This window comes from Dromaius novaehollandiae, chromosome 6 (assembly GCF_036370855.1).
Source record: "Dromaius novaehollandiae isolate bDroNov1 chromosome 6, bDroNov1.hap1, whole genome shotgun sequence".
NCBI lineage: Eukaryota > Metazoa > Chordata > Aves > Casuariiformes > Dromaiidae > Dromaius > Dromaius novaehollandiae.
The window spans coordinates 48,854,054-48,877,187 of NC_088103.1; the positions used below are offsets into that span (position 1 = coordinate 48,854,054).

General features: G+C 40.3%; 1 protein-coding gene across 9 annotated transcripts in view; it reads left to right on the forward strand.

The window, feature by feature from the left end:
- The window catches only part of JAKMIP3 (Janus kinase and microtubule interacting protein 3), a 120,948-nt gene that overhangs the window by 52,597 nt on the left and 45,217 nt on the right, over positions 1 to 23,134 (forward strand). For 6 of the 9 annotated variants that reach the window (XM_064514413.1, XM_026115893.2, XM_064514417.1 and 3 more), the window contains 4 exons: positions 4,959 to 5,456; positions 19,219 to 19,434; positions 21,062 to 21,181; positions 22,372 to 22,518. In XM_064514413.1, the coding sequence (XP_064370483.1) occupies positions 4,959 to 5,456; positions 19,219 to 19,434; positions 21,062 to 21,181; positions 22,372 to 22,518 (981 nt within the window). The remainder of the gene's footprint in view (positions 1 to 4,958; positions 5,457 to 19,218; positions 19,435 to 21,061; positions 21,182 to 22,371; positions 22,519 to 23,134) is intronic. The other 3 variants (XM_064514418.1, XM_064514419.1, XM_064514420.1) reach the window with 2 other exon arrangements.

The window sequence follows — 23,134 nt, forward strand, 5'->3', positions numbered from 1 at the left end:
CCTCCCACCCTTTTCCTAGAAAAAGCCAAATAACTGGTCTTAATTTAGACTGTGTTCCTGCAACCTTTTTAGGCAACAAATCAGCCAGTATTTTTACTGCTGCAACCCGTTTGAACTTGCTACTGCTTTGAAGCCACTTGTAAAAATAAATAAATAAATAAATAAATAATCAACCAAAAAACCCCTGTGACCTCCCCCTCCTGGTGTGTGGCTGTGCCCCTGCTGAGCACACCCGTGGGGACTTGGGTGGAGTGAATGGCCTGAAGCCTTTCGTGCAGGACCGCGGTGCTCGGATGATTTGCATGCTTCTGTGGATGTAATCAATGCACTGAACAAAGGAAGGTAATGTAGTGCAACCGCAGCCTCAGCAGATCTCTGGTCTAATCAAAACTAAGTCATCTTATTTATGAACTGCTTCTGATAAAGGCTTGCCAAAGCAAGTCAGTGGTTGCTCCAAGAGGAGGTTTACAGATTCCATTCACATTTGGCCACCTCATTTTCCAAGATCTACTTTCAAATTATTAAAATAACACAAAAATGCACAATCTTTCAATTTTCGCCTTTCTGAAAGTGTGAAATTGTGATGCTGACTTCCGAGGTAACATTTCCCAGGGAGATGTCAATTTTAATTCTGTTGTAGTCCACTCTTTGCTGGCTTCCCTCTAAATAATTCTGGAGCCAAATCTGGCTTGTTATTTAGATTAGAAGGACACTTAACAAACACTATGCACTTCTAACTTAGAGTGGGATTCACTCAGATTCAACTCATATACTTTCTGTTTTCAGACTTCACCTAGATTGAAAATTTCTGTCCTTGTGTGCTGACCACCTAACTGTCCCAAAGAGCAACCACTTAAGCTGTAATATTTGTTCCGTAGTTTTTCCTTTCATGTTGGAACAGCTGAAAAGCTGATAGCATGCTCCCTACGTTTGGGATAGAGTTACTGAAACCATAGGATTATTTAATCAGATATAGTCAAGATGAGGTAAGTTTTGTTGTTAGCAGGCACTGAAATGTGTGAAAAAGTAAATTTTTTTTTCAGAGTGCTATTTGTGAGTACAGTGAAGGGTAAATACACTATAAATTAAAATGATAAATATTTCACAAGCCTTTTCCTACAGCATTCACAGTAATGGTCAATGCGAGTATTGCAGGAGAAATACACAACTTCTGGGGAAAAAAAAGTTTTAGCAGGTTGTTAATATGGTACGATTTCTTAACTTCTATTTCACCAATATTTAGTTTATTTGATGCACTTCTACCTCCATTCTTTCATCTCAATAGCAACTTTGTCAAAAATAAAATCTGTCTCCTAAAAAAAGTGTTTGTCTAGAGGCAGTAATCTTTAGACTCATTTAATAGCCATTCTCAAAGAGCAAGATCTTATTTAATTTTAGAGCCCCCTCATTTAACTTTTATATTCAGTGAAAAGAGCCATTTTACTATTTAATGGGTCAAATGCATGTAATATATATGGCCGTTCAATATACAGATAAAATAGTAATCCAGCATTAATTTGGAAGTATTGGATGAGATTTTACAACAAAAACATAATTTTTACCAATATAGCTTTACTTAACAATACTGTTCTAATTTAGTTGTTATTTTCTTGTATTAACTCAGTCATTATTAATCAGTACACTCAAGTCAGGTTCATAAATTAACCTTTTGTTTTTATTTTTTTATTTTAGTCTCTTCCACTCTGAGTCTTTTCCAAGTTTCTATTGCTATGGGAAAATGGCACAATAACTTCAGTTAAGTGCTGGAAAACAGCTGATCTGAATCATTGGTCCTTTCTCACTAGAGATGCAAGTTTGCGAGTGCCCTGTGGCTCACTGCTTTTTTTGCCCATTTACACCCAGTTTCAAATCCCTTTGAAAAAATTGAATTATTTCAACTGGCGGTAGTTTGAACTGTAGGTTTTTCAAGGCAGAAACCTCCTGTGGTAAGCTGTGACCTTTTGATAGCTGCTCAGCCAAGCTCATAGGGCCTGCATGGCTGCCAGCATAGAGGACCTCTCAGGAACACTTTTTTATTATTATTTCTGCAGCAGTTTGCTAAGAGTATTGATCTCATCGATCAGTGGAATCTGCTGTCATTTAAAATTTTCTGATGCTTCTTACCCTATTTAATAACCAAGTTAGTGATAACAGTTATTATCCCACTTTCCATTTCTCTTTGTTGTTTTCTGTTCCATCTTCACTTAAATACACCATGTGGATGAGGAGAAGAAATGCCCTTCTAAAAACCTCCAAACCAACCATCTGAGAAGAAGATTATTACTGGGCCAGGGCAACCACGGACCATGTAACCTTAGTGGATGTTGGAATCTCCTTGTGGCTTCACCTGGGACTTGGATTCATTTCCTTTCCATCAGATTCCAAGGTCCTATTCAAATTCGAGCTTCCCAGGCCAGATGATCGTACCAATCACAAATGTGCACTGCAAAATCAGTCTGAGGGATTGTCTTGGAGGCAAAAGTGTAGGAATTCTTCTTCTCTGGATTTAGTAAGATTCTGGGATAAAATTACAATTATACAGTTCCTCATATCATCTGCTAGGGAAGACAAAAAACAAAAAACAAAACTCCTATATGATTCAAGTTCAGCTCCTCTGTTGCTAGTCGTGTCTCTTACATTTATTAATTCTGAGACAATTTAGAAGTTACCATAGAAACCATTGTCTTTTTTTTCTTTGTTTTCAGTAAAACATAGGGGAAATCAGTGGAAAGGTTTGCTAGCTATACGTCTAAGCGTTTAGGAAAAGAACAGTTCTTCTAGACGTTGCAGAGTTGCTTTGGGCTCTTTAGTGAATTACGCTGAGAGACGACAACTAACGTGTTAGAAGGCAGAAGTTGTTTTCACAGGGAAGTTCAGAGTTCGGTTTGGTTCTGAAGTTGAATAAAAATCCAATATTCCAAGAGCCTCTGAATGGAAAATTCCTCAGAAATATTTTGATGAAAATAAAATGTTTATTTTTTATTTCTCTTATACTTTTATGTAATAAAACTATAAATGAATTCAAATTTCAGAACATGCTGAGTTTCTTTTGGTTTTGTATATGTATAAAGTAGGAAAAAACAGTTTAATAAGTGTTTGAATACTAGACTTAAATAATGAGTTGTTTGTATACTAACATATAGTGCTTAGTGTGTTGGCCAGAAAAGTTACTGTGACCATTCTTCTTAGCCAAAAAAAAAAAAAAAAAAAAAAGAGAGAGGTCATATTTTTGTTCATTAGAGCACTCAGATTGTTAACGCTCTTTTGGTAAGGAGAAGACTAGTATCCTTGCTCTTGTAAGGTTGAAATTTAGCAGTGAGAGAGACCAGTGTATTTACCAAAAGCAGTATAGGAAATGCTTGGGAAATGGAATATGTAAAATACATATAAAAATGTGCTTATAATGGTTAATTTTAACTTTTCCATCTGCAAAATATTTATTGGCTGTATCTCACTGTCCTACTCCATGAAGTTGGATCAGAAAAGCAGATATGGTTTAACACAGGTAACAGGCTGAAGCTGATTTTACCCTGTGGCAATTTTTGTGGAAAAGAATTCTAATTCATGCTTCTGTTTCTTAGGCCCCATAGATTTCCTGTACTTTCAGAGTGACTGACTAGAAAGATGAACCTAACAAAAGAAGAAATATTTCATTAGCTGAATCTAAATGAAAAATTAATGTAGTTGTTAGGATTATGACTAAACAAAAAGTCAAAATGTGAAAGTAGGACATTTAAAAATGTCCTTTTTTTTCCCAAGATGAAATTCTGCTCAAATCATCTTGATTTTTACAACACATGTAAGTTTGACCAAATCAGTCTAATGAGGTTTGATTAAAATGTAATGTGTTTAACCATCTAGCAGACTGGTTCTTTTTGACTCTTGAACTGGGACTGAACTTGGGTTTCAGGATACGAAGATGTTACTCAGGATGAGCAATCAGCAGTCTGGGTTAGCAGGGTTTTGGTACTGAAAATACATCCTGGAAATACTTTTTCTAGTACCTGCCATTATGCAGCAATCACTTAAATAAAAAAATGACATGGACTGTACATTCCCTGAACACTCATGACTCCTTTGTATCCCAGAAAATCACTGACAGCTGCCTGCCAACTTTGCACACTCTTTTGAAAAATTTTACCTGTTGTACATTCACAGATTTAATCTCCTAAATAGAGATGTATATTCACTGGTACAATGGGCAAAATTAAAGAAAATAAGCTTCAATTAGTGTCTAATTAAAGTGTAACAATTTATAGCCATATCCACTCAGAGTACGAGGTAGTATTTCAAGGGTTTTAGTAACTGTCACTGTTGATTTTGATTAAATGGAGCTACACTGGCTATATTAATTCCAAGGTGAATACTATCTGTGTTCCTGGATCAGCTTTGAGAAAGGATTGGTTTCAGTAGTGCTAAGACTGGAGATGTTCTCTGGGTATTTATGGTATATACAGAATCATCTTTTACACCTCCAAGTCCTACTGACTACATTACTGGATTAGCGAGTCTGAAAATGTTGTGGTGTAGGGTGTGGTAAGGTATATTTTCTTCCCATGAAATGCATCTAAAGAGAACAGATTTCCCTTTCATAACTCTACTGCACAAAGGTAGAGGGAATGGTGAAGTTAAATAAGGGATGTTTTTTGACCTCAAAGCGGTTGTGCAGCAGAGATCATTGACCTTATTTTTATTTGGAACCTCCTAAAAAGAAAAAAAAGGGGGGGATCTTTATTATGTAATAGAGTATTTGATCGTAAACCTAAGCAAAAGGCCCAATGTGTAATTATACACATGGTAGTCCTAACTCACTAGTCTGGCCTTTCACACTAAGGCACAGGCATATAATGTTAAATTCTAATATTGTGAAGTGGCTCACATCATCATTTTTAGATAATATAATTAGCATTAATCATTTTGTTGATAAACACACTGTACTTCTTTGATTTTCCTTTTAGGTCAGCAAGTTGGAAAGAGAGAAAAACCAGGAAGTTAAGCAGATCAAAGAGCACGAACAGCATAAAAGTACAGTGGTGGTAACAGAGCTCAAAGTGAAACTTCATGAAGAAAAAATGAAGGAGCTCCAGGCTGTTCGAGAAGCACTTCTGAGGCAGCATGAAGCTGAACTACTTAGAGTAATAAAAATTAAAGATAATGAAATCCAGAGACTACAGTCCCTTCTGAACGCGGTACGGGATGGGGCTCCTGACAAAGTTAAAACCGTGCTTCTCACAGAGGCGAAAGAGGAGGCCAAGAAAGGATTTGAAGTTGAGAAAATAAAAATGCAGCAAGAAATTTCAGAGCTTAAGGGGGCTAAGAAGCAAGTGGAAGAAGCTTTAACTATGGTAATCCAAGCTGACAAAATTAAAGCGGCAGAGATAAGGAGTGTGTATCACCTGCATCAAGAGGAAATCAGCAGAATTAAGAGAGAGTGCGAAAGAGAAATTCGTCGACTGGTATGTGTTGTTATCTGTATCTGGGTTTTTCCTAACACTTATCCTATTACAGGAAATAAACCTGAGTCCAATGGTGGACTCGGATGAATGCATGAGGATAGGCAGCCAAACTTTGGGAGCTCGCCTCAAATTAGTTTTCCTTTTACTCGTAGTAAAGTTAGAAATGGTTTTTTTGCACTGGTGGGATGTTTTCTATGGCATTTTTTTCCCTGGTAAGATCATTCATCTTTCAAATATCAGGAACGAACCTTGTGTTACTAGCTCGGTTAGGGGAATTCTGCAAAGTATTTGTGCTTCTTGGCCCTGAGATTCACTTTCACGTTCTGTAGGATGTATTTAATAAGCTGCTTCGTACCATTAGAGTCTGTGAGTGTCACGAAGACATGCATGGGAGGAACACGCTGAAATTCTAATACCATCTAAGTTTGCATTTGTTCTCAAATTTTGGCAGGGATATAATTATCTGTAGGGTCTGCAGAATGGACAGTCAGCAAATTAAAGAAAAAATATTTGTGAAAATTTCTCTTCTTGAATACACACTGCAGTTCCAAGTATGTTTCTTAAATCCACAGGTTTTGTTAAGTATTATCAACTTTTCTGCCTTCACGATATTTGTGCAAGTCAGAATACTAACCCTAAATCAAATCTTATGCAAACAAGCTATCTGAGTGGGTTAAGTTCAGGTGGTCAGGGGATGTGTCTTTCCTCCAGCACATGCAGCCTCCTTAACATTTCTAAAACTGGCATATGCAAAAGAGCTAAAACCAACGCAAGCTCAGTAAAAGCCTAAGGAATGCTAACTTGTGATGTGTGGCAGACATGGCTGCCAAAGTCAAATGAGTACGACTTTGGCTGTTACCACTGCAGAATGCACAATGTGGGTGATGCAATAGGAAAATTTTCTATAGATGTTCCTTTTCTTTGGAAGTAAAGAATCTTCAAATTTATTTGCAAAATAAAGTACAGTAGATAATATAGTTTCAATTAAAGGGAAAAGTGTAAATCTATCTAGGAACCTTGTCATCAGAATATAGGAGTAGCAGGAGAACTTAGTTTTCATTTTGCGTTCTGTAAGGTATAAATAACTTTTCAGGCTCTGCTACACGTATATGACACTCCTACTGTCATGACGCATAAACACAAAAAATCTCTCTTAAGTGAATATTACATTATCCATTACCATTTGACCTACACATTCAGACTGTGGAGCCAGATTAACTCTATGAGCCAGATTAGCATCTATGAGCCATGAATTTCAGATTACTTCAGTGTGAGAATGACACCTACCATGTGTATTTGAAAAGGTGTTCCCCAGTGACGAGCCTTTGATATTCACTAAGGGCAATAAAAATGCCAGAAGAGTTCATTTGGCATCATCCGTCATTTAGCTCCTCAAAAGTGCATCATTCTTCCTTCAATGCATGCATGTTTGTTGGTATTTGTACTTGTTTGTGTTGTTACAACCTTGCTTGTGTTTGCTAATGACAAAGTCATTACATTATTATCTCCAAATCGCTGATGTTTGGGGAAGTTGGGTCTGGTAGCACCATAGATGCAAGGCTGCTGTGGCTCCGTGTTACCAGGTTCAGCCAGCAGCAAGGCTGAGCATGTATTCTCGATAGGTGTACACACACTCACACAGCATATATATGTACGTGTATGTATATGTATATGTATATATACACACACACGCACTCCTGGCTGGCCACACAAACAGCAAACAGTGCCTTACCAGCACACACCTAAACACACAGCACTCACAGCCCCTTCCCCCTCTGTCTTCTCTCCATTTGCTCCTCTGTGATCTTATAACTAGGTACTTGTGGCTTCTATTTTCTTCTTCAGAAGAGATGAAAATGATCCTGATGGTCGTGTTTTTAAAGGTCAATACGTAATTAAATTGGAATTTCTTTAAAACTCAAATTTGAAATGCAGCTACCTTGTTGCAGTGGTGAGTGTTTGTAGTAACACTGCTAAACATCGTCATGCAGTTACAGAATCCGGCTGAAACAGAGGGAAGTCCACAAGAGCTGGATAATTCATGAGGAAATGCCTAGGCTATGATGAGACCAGGAACTGCAGTCCCGCAGAAGGGCTGTGTGTCTTACCGGGAGGACTGAAGCCCAAAGAGAGCTTCTGAGCACAGGGAGGAGTCTTCAGGAAGCTCTGGCAGGCCATCGCTTTCTGGATGTTAGAATCGGGTTTCTCCCCCTGCCGTTTTGCATCCTTGCCTTACTCTTCATTCAGAGTCTTTTGAGTGCACAGCTGAGTTGCAGGACTGTATTCCTTAACTGTTGCTGTAATACCAAGAGCGTGGGAACAGGGGTAGCATCCATACTCCTGTGATGCGTATTTTGGATCTTGTTTCTTTTTTTCTTTGAAGTTACCTTCATTTGGGTTTTGCCATGCTTTCTTATATTGTTCAGTGTCTCGGTATAAATTCATCCATGCCACTTCTAAGTCGTTATCACTTGACTATTACGTACAGGCTAAGAAAACATGACCGATGTGTTTGCAGACTGGCCAAGTCAAAGGGTGACAGTGCAGCCACGCTTTCAGTGAATGCCCTCCAAGACCTACGTACCAACAGGACCGGTATAGTGTCAGCTGTGTCTTAATGCGCCAAACTGCCTGACACGAGCACACCATTCATGCAGTTGTCCCGTTAGTCATTTTAGCATTACATATCCTTTCTTAGCCAGCTGTTCTCTCAAGCTTTAGGTTATTAAGCTTTTTTCCTCTCATAGATTATTTTATTTTTATGAAGAGGATATTAAAATAGCTTATAACCAACTGATTTATCAATACTGCTCAAATATGCTTCAGTGTAAGTACTTTTCTTACATTACTAGATGCATTGATTTAATACATCAAAATGAAAGGATGGCTAATGTACATCCTAAATAAACTTACTGCATTATGTGAAAAGTCCATGCTAATGGCCTCTAATGTAGGAGCTATAAAATAAGTATCTTCATAGTTGTAAGGAATAGAGTGGTTTGATGTTCTGTTTTCTAAATTGCTTTTGAAGATCTTTTTTTTTATTCCAGCTTGAAAGAATCAGCTTATCTAACTATACTAATTAAATTACATGATGCTATCATTTTACTAGGTCCTGAGTGCTTCCTGAATTACTTTAAGCACTCTCTGTGCCGTTGACTTGACTGTAATTGTTTTCAGTGGGTGTTGTTGGCTGCTGGCACCTCGTAGGAAAGGGCCTGAGGTTTGAGGGGAAAGGCTGGTGCCACAGTGCGAGATAAAAGCTGAGTTCTCTGTGCAGTTCTCAAAACCCTTGAACTATTACTGGAAATCAGTGCTTTTCTCCCTTTTTTGAGACACAGGTCATAAATAAGGTATGTTCCTTGGCTCTCATCAGAGGAATGTAAAACAGCCCCAATCCGAGCTGTCACATCCCGGATGGATGTCGCCTGTCAGACCTTGGCTACGTGGACCCCAGCTCAGATCAATGTTGGTTTGAAGACCTCTTGGCTGCATTCTGTCCGGTGGTGCGGACAGACCAGAGGGTTGCGCAAGGATTGATTTTACCTTCCAGTGCTGCTGTTTGTCCTGCAGGTTATTCTAAGTGCTAGTGGTGAGTTTGTCTGACGTCAGCACACATTTTTTCAGCTGACGTTTCTTTTTCACATGTATGGTAGTTAAGTCTGAGGCTGTTGGCTTAACACTCAACACTCTGTCAGCCACTCTTCTTTCCCAAAAACATTAGTGTTGTATATTTAAACTGGTCTTGTGCATTAAACTACTCTACCCACTACAGTTCTGCACAAATGGAGAGCCATAACCCCAGCTTGTTAACTCAGCACGGCTCCACCGAGGAGACAGATTGATTTCTAACCATTTGGTATCCGGCCCAGGACATGCACATATTCTACGGTGCATTGCCTCTGGTCCATGTTTGGGGAGTACACGGTTATGTAAAGGCCATGGCAGACATCCAGTTCTGAACTGTTAATGGAATTGCATCAGGATTGTAAAAGCTCTGTGATTCATGTACAATGTATTATTTAGCCATTTTAACAAAGGGGGGGAGTAACCTTCCAGCGAATTATTATTTCACCTTTTGAAAAATACTGCTTTTTTTTAGTCAGAATGGAGAAACAGAAGTTGTACTCCAACACCAGTCATGTTTAGTTTTGCAATGATATTAAGCCCTTTAAGATAAAATAATCTTTGGAAGTTATTCATTTCTGATAAGCAGAGTTTTTAATTTTTAATTCACTTTTTTCATTTTCATATTTACTTCCATACATAGTCAGGTAGAATTTGTTTTAAAAAGGTAATTTTATGTTCTGTAATCTTCGTTTCTTGTTGAAACTATTTTTTTTCTTTACCGGACAGACAGAAATACAGTTGTTGATGTCTCACTTCAGAACTTCAAAAAAATGTTAGATGACCTTTAAAGTAACAGATTTGATAAGAGGATGTAGCATTAAGAGAAAAGGAGATCTATAGCCATACAAATTTACTTCATGTGAATAGGAGTTTATTTTGGTCATGACTGACAGAACAACTGCAGCATCTGCCTAACTTCAGGACAAATGGTCTTCCCAGGTTTTGCCAGGTTTTGCCCAGTGGGATCAGAGTATGTATGTTTAGACTTTCAAAGTAACCAACTTTACCATGATTCTTTCCGTTTTGTTGACTTACTACAACAAAGTTAGATTGTTGCATTGAACCAAAACCAGCACTACTGCCTGAACTTAGTCCTTGCCCCATTTCTAAGGAAAATCCCTGCATTTTTTTCCTCTTCCAGAAGAGAGGTGAGCCTGCCCATGACTTGGAGAAGGCATCAATACACTGCCACCAATCGAACCAGCTGTGCCTGGATGAGTGGTGTAGTTTATCTCCAGCAGTAAAACTAAATCCAAAATATTCCTGTGGTCAGAAAGAGACTTTCAGATGTGACCACTCTATTTGTATTCTCCTGCCAAGGCGTGTTTACAACTGGTGCTGTGTACACAGCAACTAGTGTGTCAAGTAGTCTACTTACAGCAGAAGTATAATGACTGCAGATAGTGTTTTTGTACCATAGGCAGTCAGACTGTAACAGCTAACAAGGTGTAATCTCTCTGTTTACCGTATTTAATATTTATGGGACAAGAATTCTAGCTATTTTTTCTAGTTTTTATATATCAAGTGACTGGGATAGCTACTACATGCTGATGCCAGTGGCTTTAGATCAGGCCCATTCAGCAGGGCCAAGCATCTTCCAGTTCTGTGAACACTGCAGGAGAGGAAGAATGTGTTCTGCAAAAGCGTATGTTCAAATTATTCTCCACAATGGACTTAACTGGCATTTCATATCACGAAGAGTCAAAAAGTTGTATTTGATGTCTTGTGCTTGGGCACTTCTAATTAGTTCACATGCTAATAACCCTGTGCTATCTACCAGCAGGAAATACACCAGTTTTAGAATACAATTTGTAAGGTATTTTGCTCACATAGTTGGAATAGCTTTTAATTTTTTTTTATATAGTAGCATATGACAAATTATTTTTTACTGGCTTGTAGAGATCAGATATGAGTCAGATCTAAAATGTGCCTTCCCTTTGCCATAAGGTGTTTTACGTAGGGAGCCTTCCCTGGCCACCTGCTGAAACGATCAAAGAAAATGGATTCATAGCATGTTATCTCCTGAAGGTGTCATGACCAACTTCCAAACCCCAGCTGCAGAACTGCCTTCTGCAATTTCTTCCTCAGGCTTACGTATTACTCTCTATAACCTTGGTCCACTTTTATTCCACTTCATCAAGTCATCATGCTACAAGTAATAGGTTTTTCATGGTGACTCATATGGCTGGACTGGCACAGTTAGGCTTTTAGAACCAAATTCAGTAGCATCTCGAACTGCTTGTAGCATCTGTAAATTTTACCACCAGATAATTTTTGTTTTATCACTGAGATCAATTCCAAGTTTAGGCAGGAAGATACTTCAGTATTAAATGTCAAAAAATGAATGGAATTACAATTCTTGGAAAAATACTGATTATGAGGAAGCAAGGAGAAATTATCTAGTAGAGGACAGAAATGCGCAGAGGATAGGTATTATTGTTGGCTACAGTTCCTTTGTGCTTCTTCTTCTGCAAAGTTCATTTACTTGTAATATCTGATATGAAAAAAGATAATAAGATACAGATTTCACATCTATAATTACAAACCTTCACTCAGCGTCTTGTCTTTTCTACTAGACACAGCATAATTTAAAGTTATTTTGATCACCATGACTTCGTGTTTGATCTCTGTTCACGCTTGTAGGTTTTGCTGTTTATGTGTACGATAGGCTCTTCCCTGCAAACCTTCCTTTGTGGCTGCTGTCAGTCCTTTCGGAAAATGTTGCAAGGATGTTTCCTACATTTAATGAAAGGAAAGGTCCACAAGGGAATATTCACAGTAGTCTGTTTAATCAAGAGTGAAAATTGTAGTTTCTTAATATGTCTTGTGTTTTCTGTTTGCACATATGGTTTGCGCTGTTTGTGTCTGTGAAGTCTGAATGTGCTGATCTCCAGAGAAGTACAGCTAACCCAGTTAAGCCATCTCGAGCTCAGAAGCTTAAGAAATATTAATGTAAAAGATGAAAGTCACATTGCAAATTATAACAGTAGGTATGTTAACAACCTCCTTTTCAAAGAATTTCTAATTTTAATAAATTCTTTTTAAATTTGTGCATTTTAAAACAGCTTAAAATACTACACAAATGTATTTAGTTACATTCTTATGGTTTCCCACTAATAACAACATGTCCTATGCTAATTATTCTATTCATGTCAAGGTCTAAACAGACCTTTAGTCATGAAAATGCTTTAATGGAGTCTAGAGTTTTGCTTAATGTGGACTAAAACTCAATGTAATAGAAGAACATTTAAATTTTACAGAAATGTAAATTGGTCAGAAATGAGAAGTGCTAAACAGCAAGGGCAACTGGGACCTCCCTTTCTTCTGTCTCTTTTACAAGGGGATGAAAGCAAAAATCAGAAAGGTTGCTGAAATTAAATTTGTTAGAGATTGGAAACTATTTATTTTCAATTTAAGATGAACTTTAGTTGATAGTGACTACTGAAAGGTTTAACAAACTACTCTAATACCTAAAGTGAGACCACGTAGGATTCCAGATGGCTTCCTTATGGTAACCCCATACCACAGACAAAGAAAGTATAAATCTTTTCAATCTCATCCTAGAACTGTATGTTTACATGCACATCTCTGCCATTTCTCTCTGTTCGGCAGTGGTAAATCAGTGGAGACGTGGGAGTTAAAGAACAGTATCAGATAAGAAGTGTAGGAGGCTAGCTTTTTAAATGTCCGTTTTATTGGTGACTGACTTAGCTTTTATCTTCGCCTTTTTATTCCCTTACACTCTGGTGAAAAATTACCATATGCATTATTATAAAGCATCATCCTCAGCAGTCATCCTGTACTGAAAGCTAGACATATTATTGAAGGTGAATAATTCTTCCTTGCAAATATGGATTTTTTTTTTTTATCATTTGTAGTTTGAATTTCATTTCCACAAATGCATTTCTTATTCCAACTAACAGGAAACCACTGTGGGATGGTTTTGTATGTTAAAAATATACAACATTGTGCTTAGATTTTGTAGAGCCAGTAAACCTGCTGGTTTTGCATTGCTCCTTTTGTGCCTTACTTAGAGCAGTTCTTAAAAATGTTTTTCTGCAAACGGGAACGAGCAGTAGAAGGAACATATGGAGGAACCTCTACAGTCCAAAACCAGAAGTCTGCTCTCTTCTGTGACAGTGCATTATCGTGGTGTTGCAGCACGCAATAACACAGGCCTTGGGTTTCAGGTTTCCGTATTGCTGGAATTGCTTGGAAAGCCAAACATAGCTTCTTGGCACTTTTGCAATGTGCAGGCACACCGTTAGGTAGCCTAACCAGAGGAGAGGCGTGGGAGGAAGGAATCTCCCTGGCACCGCACTGGTGTGATTTAACTGCGGAACCAGCCACGGAAAAAGCAGGCTGGTTTCATGGGAGAGAGGGAGAAGATGTCTGTGAGTAAGAGCTGAGGTCATATGTGAGACATGAACTCCTCCATGGAGAAGACATAGAGAATACTCAGCAGTGCCAAGGAAACTGAGGCAGGGAAATGCATTGCCATGTTTTCAATGTGTCTGTGGCTGGCAAAATAAATGCAGGTTGTTTTCTGACTCAATGCAAAAGTTGCTGATGTGTTTGTTGTCTTGAAGTGACATGTACTTATGCAGCAAGGGAATGTCAGCAAGACCAGACTCTGTGCGTCAGGTACCACTGGGTAGGTGGACAGGGAGATCTCCTTTCCATGAAACGCAGTAAGGAGGGTGTAGTCATTCCAGCGGGAAGGGACCTTGGGAGGTCGCTGGTCCTGCTGTGTGCTCAAACCATGGGCAGCACCTCATTCAGGTGGGGTTGCTCAGGGCTTTGTCTCGCTGCCTCTTGGAAACCTCCAAGGACAGAGATCCCACAACATCTTTGGGCCCTTGTCCCAACACCTGACTGTCCTCACGGGGAAACATTTTTCCTTATATCCAGGCTGAAGCTTCTCTGTTTCAATTTATAATCTAAGATCTGTGCCAGTAATAGCAAGGGAAGTCTGCTCATGTGGAAAGGAGTGGGAAAGCATCGGGTCCAAGGTGCAGAGAGCCAAACTCGAAAGCCGGTGGAGCCTCCCTCAGGCAGAGCTCTGATGGCCCCGTGGGACACATGGGAAATGCATCATTCCGAAATCTCAGGAGCACAAAACATAATGAAGTGCTGGTGTTCTAGGCAAGCAAAAAAAGTGAAGTATGAATATCCAAATCAGGAGAATGGCTTTTCAAATTTATTTTATTTCCATAATTTTTGCTTTCTTGCTTACATCAGTACCTCAGCCAAAAATAAGTCAGTAAGGACCCTTCTGGAAAGAGAGAACCAAAGGGAAAAAGCAGGACCCAGGCTGGGGCTGGCTCCAAGAGGAACAAGAGGGCTGAACTCTGAAGTGTTATGACATGAATTTTGTCGGGGTGATCCCTGTCCCCTCCTCCCCCAGGATGGGCCCTCAGCTCCTTTATTCATGGTGTAGTCCCCTCGTGTCTCTCCTGCCCTGGGACACCACAGGCCAGACGCTGTTGTCTGGGGGAGCTTGTGGACCTCTGGTCTGCCCAGAGCGCGGCACTCGGCTCTGAGCCCCTTACGGCGCATGGGACCTCCCGTGTTAGACATCTAATGGTGGAGGCTGATTAGCAGGGGTGATCTAGTAGTCCTTATATCCAGAATTTACTTTTCTAAAAGTACACAATGTGCTTCACAATATGCAGTTTATTATTACAATGTACACTAATATTTTTGTAATAACCCTTCCTCCAAATATATCTTTCATAGCAACTCAAACGAGCCCACTGCGCCACGTGCCGTGGGCACTCTGACGTGCTGCGGCAACAGAGGAGGGACCAACCTGAGCGGTCCGAAACGGTGATCCGAGGTCCCCGCCGCTCGAGGTAGCTCAGGATGTCAGGTAGACCGGGAAACTGAACCGAAGCCAGTCCACAGCTGCGGTTACAAGCACCCAGCAGACCCTAACACCCTTTTTACTGGTTCCCTAGCAGATGTAGCTGCTCCTTGTTCCCTAATTCTCCCCATTTCCAAAGCAGGTTCCTTCTTACTTGTAGCTATTGATGAGAAGCATCCTAGAAGGAATGCCTGTGTCTTCCTGCTCGGAGGTATCAGACGGTGTTCCCAAAGCTCGACAGGTGTGGATTGCAAGCAAAAATGGAATATTCAGCTTACCAAGCAGGCACATTTCTGTTTGCTCACACTCTCCAGATCCGTGTTTTCGTGAGCGGCACAGCAGGTGCTGCGGGTAGGTGGTTGCTTACATGCCCTCAGAGCAGCTCTGTCCATGGAGCACTTGCGTGACAATGAGGCAGTAAAGGGGAAGCTGCCGTTTGTGCTGCTCCATTAATACGTTGCTATTTTTTATATTTTAATTGCATGTATATCCTACAGAGTAGGACTTGCCAAACAATTACACAAAAGGAGAGGTGATAATCCTTTGTATTTTGTTTTTCATCTGTCCAGAAGTAGGAAGAATTTTTCTCAGTAAAAAAAATTGAAACCTCAGCTTGCTCCTCTATTATATCTGCTGTGTTTCCATCATTTGTAATGAAGGGAATCAGTGCCCATTTTGATGCTGTAGCATTGCGTGACAGCCTGACTTAGACGTGTAGGAATATTGGCAGGAGTTAAAATGCATTGAATTATTTACAATAACTAGTCAGTTAACATGTAGCTATGTACATTAGCTAGTTACAGCTGGCGTCATTAGTTATGTATATTAACTAGTTAACTAGTTAATTGCTAACTATACTACCACCACATGTTTTGTCTGTAAAATATAGATCATACTAGTTTATATAGAGGTGCATTGTCAGACCACTAGTTTGAGTTGTTCTTGTTCAGCAAAGACTGGTTAATTGGTCATGCCGTTGGCTATTCCTGTTTAATGACACGTATCACAAGCTCAGAGACACAGCTGCACTGGTTGTTTGGGAAGGTGCGGGAGAGCACGAGGAAGAGGCAGAAGGAAGCTGAAGGCAGGCGTCACTGCACGCAGGGGCGTCCCCCGAGTCCCTCCCTGTCAGCTGCACGCGCGAGTCTCGTCTTTCGGGGGGATCATGCATGCGCACGGGCTGAAGGAGGGAGCCCTGCGCCTTCCATCCAGCTCTAATTCCCTAAGGAACGGCTGGCAGGGCCAGGGCTGAGCCCGCGGCCGGCTCGCTCCGCTGCTCTGGTCGCTGCCTCTGACACGGGGCCCGCGGGGAGATGCGTGTGTCGTGTGACGGGCTGCGACTGGAAAGGATCGTCTCATTTGCAGTTAAAAAGCTTTGTCTGGGAATGGCTTTGGCTTTTTTTCACCATGCCCTGGTAGCTTCAAAGGCGGATTTCTACATGCTGCTAATGATAGAGCTGCAAAGGCCCCTTGAATGCTGTGAGGAGAAATGTCTCCACTGTAGAAACGTAAACATTGATTTTACAGTCATCGTAGAAATAATGTTTAAAAGAGCCATAGGACTTAAAAACAACTCAGTATGAGACCACACTAGGAATTTCTCTTGGTAACATAAGGAGGGAATAACAAATGCAACTTTGCATGGAATTTTGTTTGCATAATTGGTATTAGCCATGCTCGCTGGCTGTTTTTTAATTAGCACTTCCGCATAAAAATTCATTCCAGGCAGCGGCAGCTTGCTTAAAATAAGGTGGGAATATCCACACCGCCAGGCCAGCCGTTGGCTCCCCGGTGATTGGATGCTCTGCTCACATGTGTTCACCGACACGGTTTCACAACTCCTCCCGTTATCGAAAGCCGTCGGATGCAAACCTGGGGAAGGTGGAGTCGGGCGCCGGGGTGCCCGGCAGGACAAGGAGTCGCGGGCGGGAGATGCTTGTGCTCTGGGGCACGCGCGGGGACATTGGGACGCCTCTCAGTGAGTTGGAAGTCATTTCTTTTCTTAACATCTCCTTAAAATCACTACTGCTCTGAAGAAATATCTGCTCAATAGTCTTATTTTAGTGGAATATCTTCACTCGGATCATTCTATTGCTATAGCATTTCTGTGTAATAATGAGCTTGAAACATTCATATGTTATACCTACTTCATGAATAAGAATTTAAACATGCGAAGGGAAATGTCTATACTGATGTTGCCTTATTTTCACCATAATTACATTTAGACTTCTTTTCCAGAAGTGGAACCTTTAGTGAAACACTGTGTTTGATAATCTTTTGTATTTTCTCCAATTTCTTTGTTTCTCTTAATTTAAGATGTTGCCTATGTTGTACAGTGTCTTTGTTTTCCTGTAAATAAGGTTGAATTACCCAACATTCTGTTTATTTTAAAGAAATAATGATTTGCTCACATGTTACTTTTTCATTTACACATCTGTTTAGATTTCTGCCTCATTCAGTATTCAGTAGAAAGACATCACTAGGCATCTCTTTGTTCGATTCAAAGTTGGTAGACTGCCGCCTTAATCAAAATTGTTGAAAGCACCTTCAATAAAATGGCATCCAAAATACATTTGATTTGCTCCATTTTACTAAGAGAATCTAAATTTTGCATAATCTTGAATAAAGAAAGCAGTTTCCAGGCATGCATTGATAAATTTTTCTATATTGCCTTTTGGCAAAGACAGGGGCCAAACAGCTGGTTTTTCACCTCCGGTTTGTGACTGTCTCCTGTGGTGTTGTTCCACTCCTGGATTAGTCGTAGCTCTGCGAACAGCTGTAAAAAGCCCCCGACGATGGTAGGCAGAGCCCGCGGGCCGCAGTGGTTCTCCTGCAAGGGTGCCCGCGGTGCCGGCCGCTTCAGGGATCACCCCGCTTGCCACCCCTGCAGCTGCACTCCCTTGGGCTTTGCCTGCCTGGGCTGTTTCTGCAGCATTAAAAACACGTAATTGAAAACATTTGACAAGTAATCTGTTAATTCATGACATCATTTTCTCCAGGCTTACAGACAAAGCTAGAAAAGAGAGAGAAAGTGTAAAACCCAGTTCTTACTGCCAGTTGCCACAAAGCAAAATGTGCTTATTTCAAGCGGGCCACATTTTAAAAACTGCTTGTTTAAGCTGAACGTGCAAAGTTTCACAAATATTGCCAAAGATCATATGTATGCAATATGTATGGATGGTGTCTAAAACTGGATCAGCAGACATTTTCAGCGATGCATATGATTTTTTAATCCCACAGAACCATCTCTAAGCACTTTTGGCAAGTGTGTGGCCTGTGAGTGTAATTAATGCCTTATATTCCTGTATAATTCATGTGGGTGTAATATAATCCGGGAGAGCCGGGATCCTGGCACAGGTCTGCCAGGCGTGACCCGAGGCGCGGGAGCTCCCCCGGGGCAGGTTTGGCTCCGTGCTACGGAGAGGAAGGCTTTGACTTCTGAGTCAGCACTCAGAAAAGATCCAGGCGCTTTGTCCCCCAGGAAATATTCCTGGAACACCTGCAGAATCAAAGCGTCTGCTCTAGCGGCGATGAATGCAGCTGGAGTGCTCTAGGTAAATAGGGAAGGACAGAATTACAGAGAGCTGGAAATTTTCAGCTCAGCGTTTAATAATGCTTATAATACAAAATCAAAACCCTTCCTGGAAGGGGGATAACCAAACAAATTACCCACATGCAAGACATTTGGAAAAAACATCAAAGATTTCACATCTCCTCTACATTTTGAAAAAAGATTTAAAAGATGTTCAGTTTTTAACTTTCTTCTTTTAAAATTAAATATATTTTTAAATTTTAAAAAGGTGGCGTCCAAGCAAAATGTTGCATAATAATTAAAATGTTTGACTAAACCAATCCAAACTAGGATATGAATACTAATTTCTTATTCTTTTAATTTTGTTGTTCATTCAAATTAAGACAGAGGATGTTCTGAAATATTACCAAAAATATTGGTTATTTCCTAACCTTTTTAATGAAAAACTCCTGCTGAAAGGGGGGATTTTATTCTGGATGACCTCCAAAATTGGTGGAACATGTAAATGTAAGAGGAGCAATGTTCATGAATTAGTTAAGCAATTCTGTTCAAATATTTTTTGCCATTTTATTTTCAAATGAACGGTGTTGGTTTTCCATGTTAAGGGGTGTCACATCCGTGAAACCAATTGTGATATGGTTGTGTTTGGGGTCAGATGTTATGTTGTTGTCAAGCTGCTGCTACAGAGATCGTAACGTGCATGCGTGTGTGATTGTATTTTGTTCTCCTTATAGATGGAGGAGATTAAATTTAAAGACAGAGCAGTCTACGTGCTGGAAAGAGAGTTAGGGGTTCAAGCCGGGCATGCTCAGAGACTGCAGCTCCAAAAGGAGGCTTTAGATGAACAACTTTCCCAGATCAAAGAGTCTGACCGGCATCTGGGCAGCCCCAAGCGGGAACTTCCTTATGCAAGTGGTGCAGGAGACGCTTCAGATCATTCGGGAAGCCCCGTAAGCACTTTCACGTGGTTTCGCCTAAACAAACAGACAAACAGAATGGCAAAATGACTCAAAATACACAAAACGGCAAAATCTTGATGAGCGCACCTTTGAGCAACAGCTTTCCCATAGCCCTACAGGGGAAACTGAGGCACTAATTTCTTGCTCCGGTTCATTAACCAAACCTTTAAGATTTAAAATCAAACCTCATTATGGGAGAGCTTTTGCTTTTTTGTTGTTTTGTTTTCTGGTTTCTTTTGTTTGTTTCTGGTAGCAGGGTGAAATTTTCTTTTCTTTTCTCTTTTCTTTTTTTTTAACGTATCATAGTTCTTCGGCCTGCCTTGATTCGATAGTTTGACACAACTTTTGCCAACAAATGATGCAAATGCTTTTCTATCCAAGTAATGTATGTGTGCTAGTTTTCAGAGCTACTAACAGTATACTTTGTAAGTAGATGCACAAGAACAGTTTACGCAAGGGAATCGGCAAAGGTAGAGTACTCAACGCATGAATGCTTATAAAGTCCTGCATTCCTCCTAGAACATCTCTCTTAGCTAATATTTTCATGCTGCTAAGTGCTCTTGCTTTCAGTGGACCAGAAAGTGAATGAAATAACTGTTAACCTATTCTCTGCTATTTCTTTTGTACAATGCAATACCCAGAACATTAAATTTTAGTCACCCTTTCACACTGGCTTTTTAATGTAACTATGCCACATTTCTGCTTTTGCCTTAATTTGCTAATATTAAAAATATTTCAGTTAACCGACCTCATATGTCTGAGACATATGCAAATTTTCTTCATTGCTGATTCTCATCAAGATTTCTTTTGCAAGAATGTTAATTTTCTCAGTAGAAGTAATATATATATAAAAGCAAAACAATATCTATTTTATTCTTCGTTCAAAGCCTCTCCTGCACCTGTTGAATGAGGAATCCTAGACCTTCCGAAAGCTCCACTAGACTTGGACTATGGATATTAATGTGCCTGTTCTGATTTGTACTTAAGTGCTACCAAATATCAGAATAAGTACTAGAAAAGGATAAAAAGTCTGTCACATTTATAAATACATATAACTTCTCTCTGATTCTGAAGAATACAAACATGCCTATCTATATTTCATTTATAATTTGATTTAAACATTTTCACTCAGATAGATTAAAGTTGCTTTATGAGTGACCCTTTAGAATTCAATAAGGGTCACAACTTTAAGGAAGAAAAGCTTATACAATGGTATAATTGCATGGATTGTACCCATCTGTGCTTGAGTATTTTGAATATCATTTCCTTATAACAAAGTCCTCAGAGCGGGTGACATGTCTGAAACACTCAGTTCAACAGTGGCATACATTGGAAACATTGCCTTAATTTTGGATATTTTCTTTTATGATTCCAAGTTGCACATTTTTGTATTTGCATATACATACTTCTGCATTTGCATACTTTGTTACATTCGCCCTCTTAGCTTTCCGTTGGTCTCATGTTGCAGCTCTCAGTGCTACCAAGGCATAGGTTACATTCTGCTGTGTGATAGTTTCGAAGCATTTGGACTCAGGATAAGGAAAAGTTTGAATTTTGAAAAAAGTTGATACTCTGTTTGCACTTATGAACAGTTATTTGCAGTTGATCTTTGTTTTAGGAACAGCAGTTGGATGAAAAGGATGCCCGGCGTTTCCAACTTAAAATTGCCGAGCTGAGCGCAATCATCCGGAAGCTGGAAGATCGGAACGCGCTGCTGTCGGAAGAGAGGAACGAGCTGGTGAGTGGCAGCGGCTGGCACGCGGTCCTTACAGCTTATGGAAGCGTTGAGGTGGCAGGTGTGTCTTGCCAGGGCCGATAATGAGTTATTTTATCCTGTATTATCCAGAATGCTTTTTAAACATTTGATAGCTAGTGGCATTCATACTGCTGACCACAGCACACCCTTTACAGAACCGAGCCAGTGAAGTAGGTCAGCACATAGGAAAACTCCAGCTAGACTAGATTTGAGGAGGATGTTGGACCAGCCTTCAATGCTATGATTTGGCACTACTTCTAATAAGCCATGTTACACTATCTACCTAATACTTGCTTATAAAACAATGAATTTTTAAGATGGAATTGGCTGGAATTTATTTATAGATAATTTTTTTGGTGAATATATTCCCCAAGTGGTATACTTTTTCCATAGATGACTGCGTATCTCATGAAGGAGGAACAATCTGCTTCCCAATGGACTCCACTGGGAGCGTTTGACAGGTTCTAGGATTAGAAAAACTCTTCAGAGTTTCTTTTCTTCTTACTAACGGTCTTCTATAAATCCTGAGAAACTTGGTCACAGTCATGGAGTCCAAATTTACCATTTGAACAGCAGAGCCGGTAGCAGGAATGGGTCCAAGGCCTTAACTCCAGGCAGGGAGGCACGGAGGGCTACGTCTCTGTTACCTGTGGGGCTGGAGCTCCTCAGAGGCCCCTTACGAACCTCACAGAGAGACAGAACCAGTCAGGGTGAAGCCCTGATACCTCCTGGAGTTTAACACAGAAGTCGGGTAGTAACTTATCGAGGGGGTGACGCAAGGTCTAGCGGTGGCTTTGGGACAGGCTCCCACTGAGCAGAAGCATCAGCGCGTCTGTCTAAAGCTGCTGCGCTGCTGTTGGAGCTCGCTTGTTCCTCTTTGCTGTTTCAGAAGCCACCTGTGCTCAGCTATATTGCTGCACCGGTCTGTGGGCGAGAGTGGCAGAATGAGTCTGGTTATAAGAGCTTTAAATTCAGGTTTCGAGAGCTCAGGCAGGCTGCCCGTAATCCTGGATGGCAAGGAAACGGCTGAGGCGTGAGCGGGGCTGATGAATGCAAGACCTCTGCTTTGCGTTAGGAGAAAATACTGCTAGTATGCTGGTTAAAGAAAATAATTAATATACTTGATAAATAAGAGCAGCTCTGGAGGTATTAATTCTTTCTTAATTTTTCAGTTAAAACGTCTTAGAGAAGCTGAAAGTCAGTATAAGCCCCTCTTGGACAAAAATAAACGTCTCAGTAGGAAGAATGAAGATTTGTCACATGCCTTACGTCGAATGGAAAATAAATTAAAATTTGTAACGCAAGAAAATATAGCAATGGTAAGTCTCTGGGCTGGCACTGTCCGTTCCAGTGAGAAAATGTAACTTAGTATTTTCAGGGTTGATGAAGTCAGACGTTTGACGAAAGTATTGTTGCAAACTTGCAAAGCGCTTCCGCTTTACTGGCGATATTTTGCTGCAATACTCAGTGATGCCCTGCTGAATGGTTTGTGGTCTGATCACACTGGCTGCTCAGTTCCGTTCGCAGGTACGGCACGAACACAAACTACCTCACTTCGGCTTTGGCATCTGCATGGCATGTGACCTGTATCTGTATGAAATTTTATTACCAAAGACATATGACATTTACCACCTTGTAATGACTGGGAAAAATATGCTTGTGACTCACTTCCCCTGTTTGAAATTGCATTCTGGTAGTGGCAATAGCTGGTAGTTAAGTGGCTGTGAAATTACATGGCCGTGGGAGGACCCAGACCGCTTCCGTAAGGGCTGCACTCCCTGCCGCTGGGGTTCCAGCCTTGCTGCAGATGGAAATTAATGAAAGCAATCCAGAAGGAAGCGATGTTGATCCCTGCTCCTTGAATTCCTCCTCCAGCAATGTAAAGCCATAAGGCTTTCGGCAGAACAAAAGAGAGGTGTTGTCGAAAGCCGATGC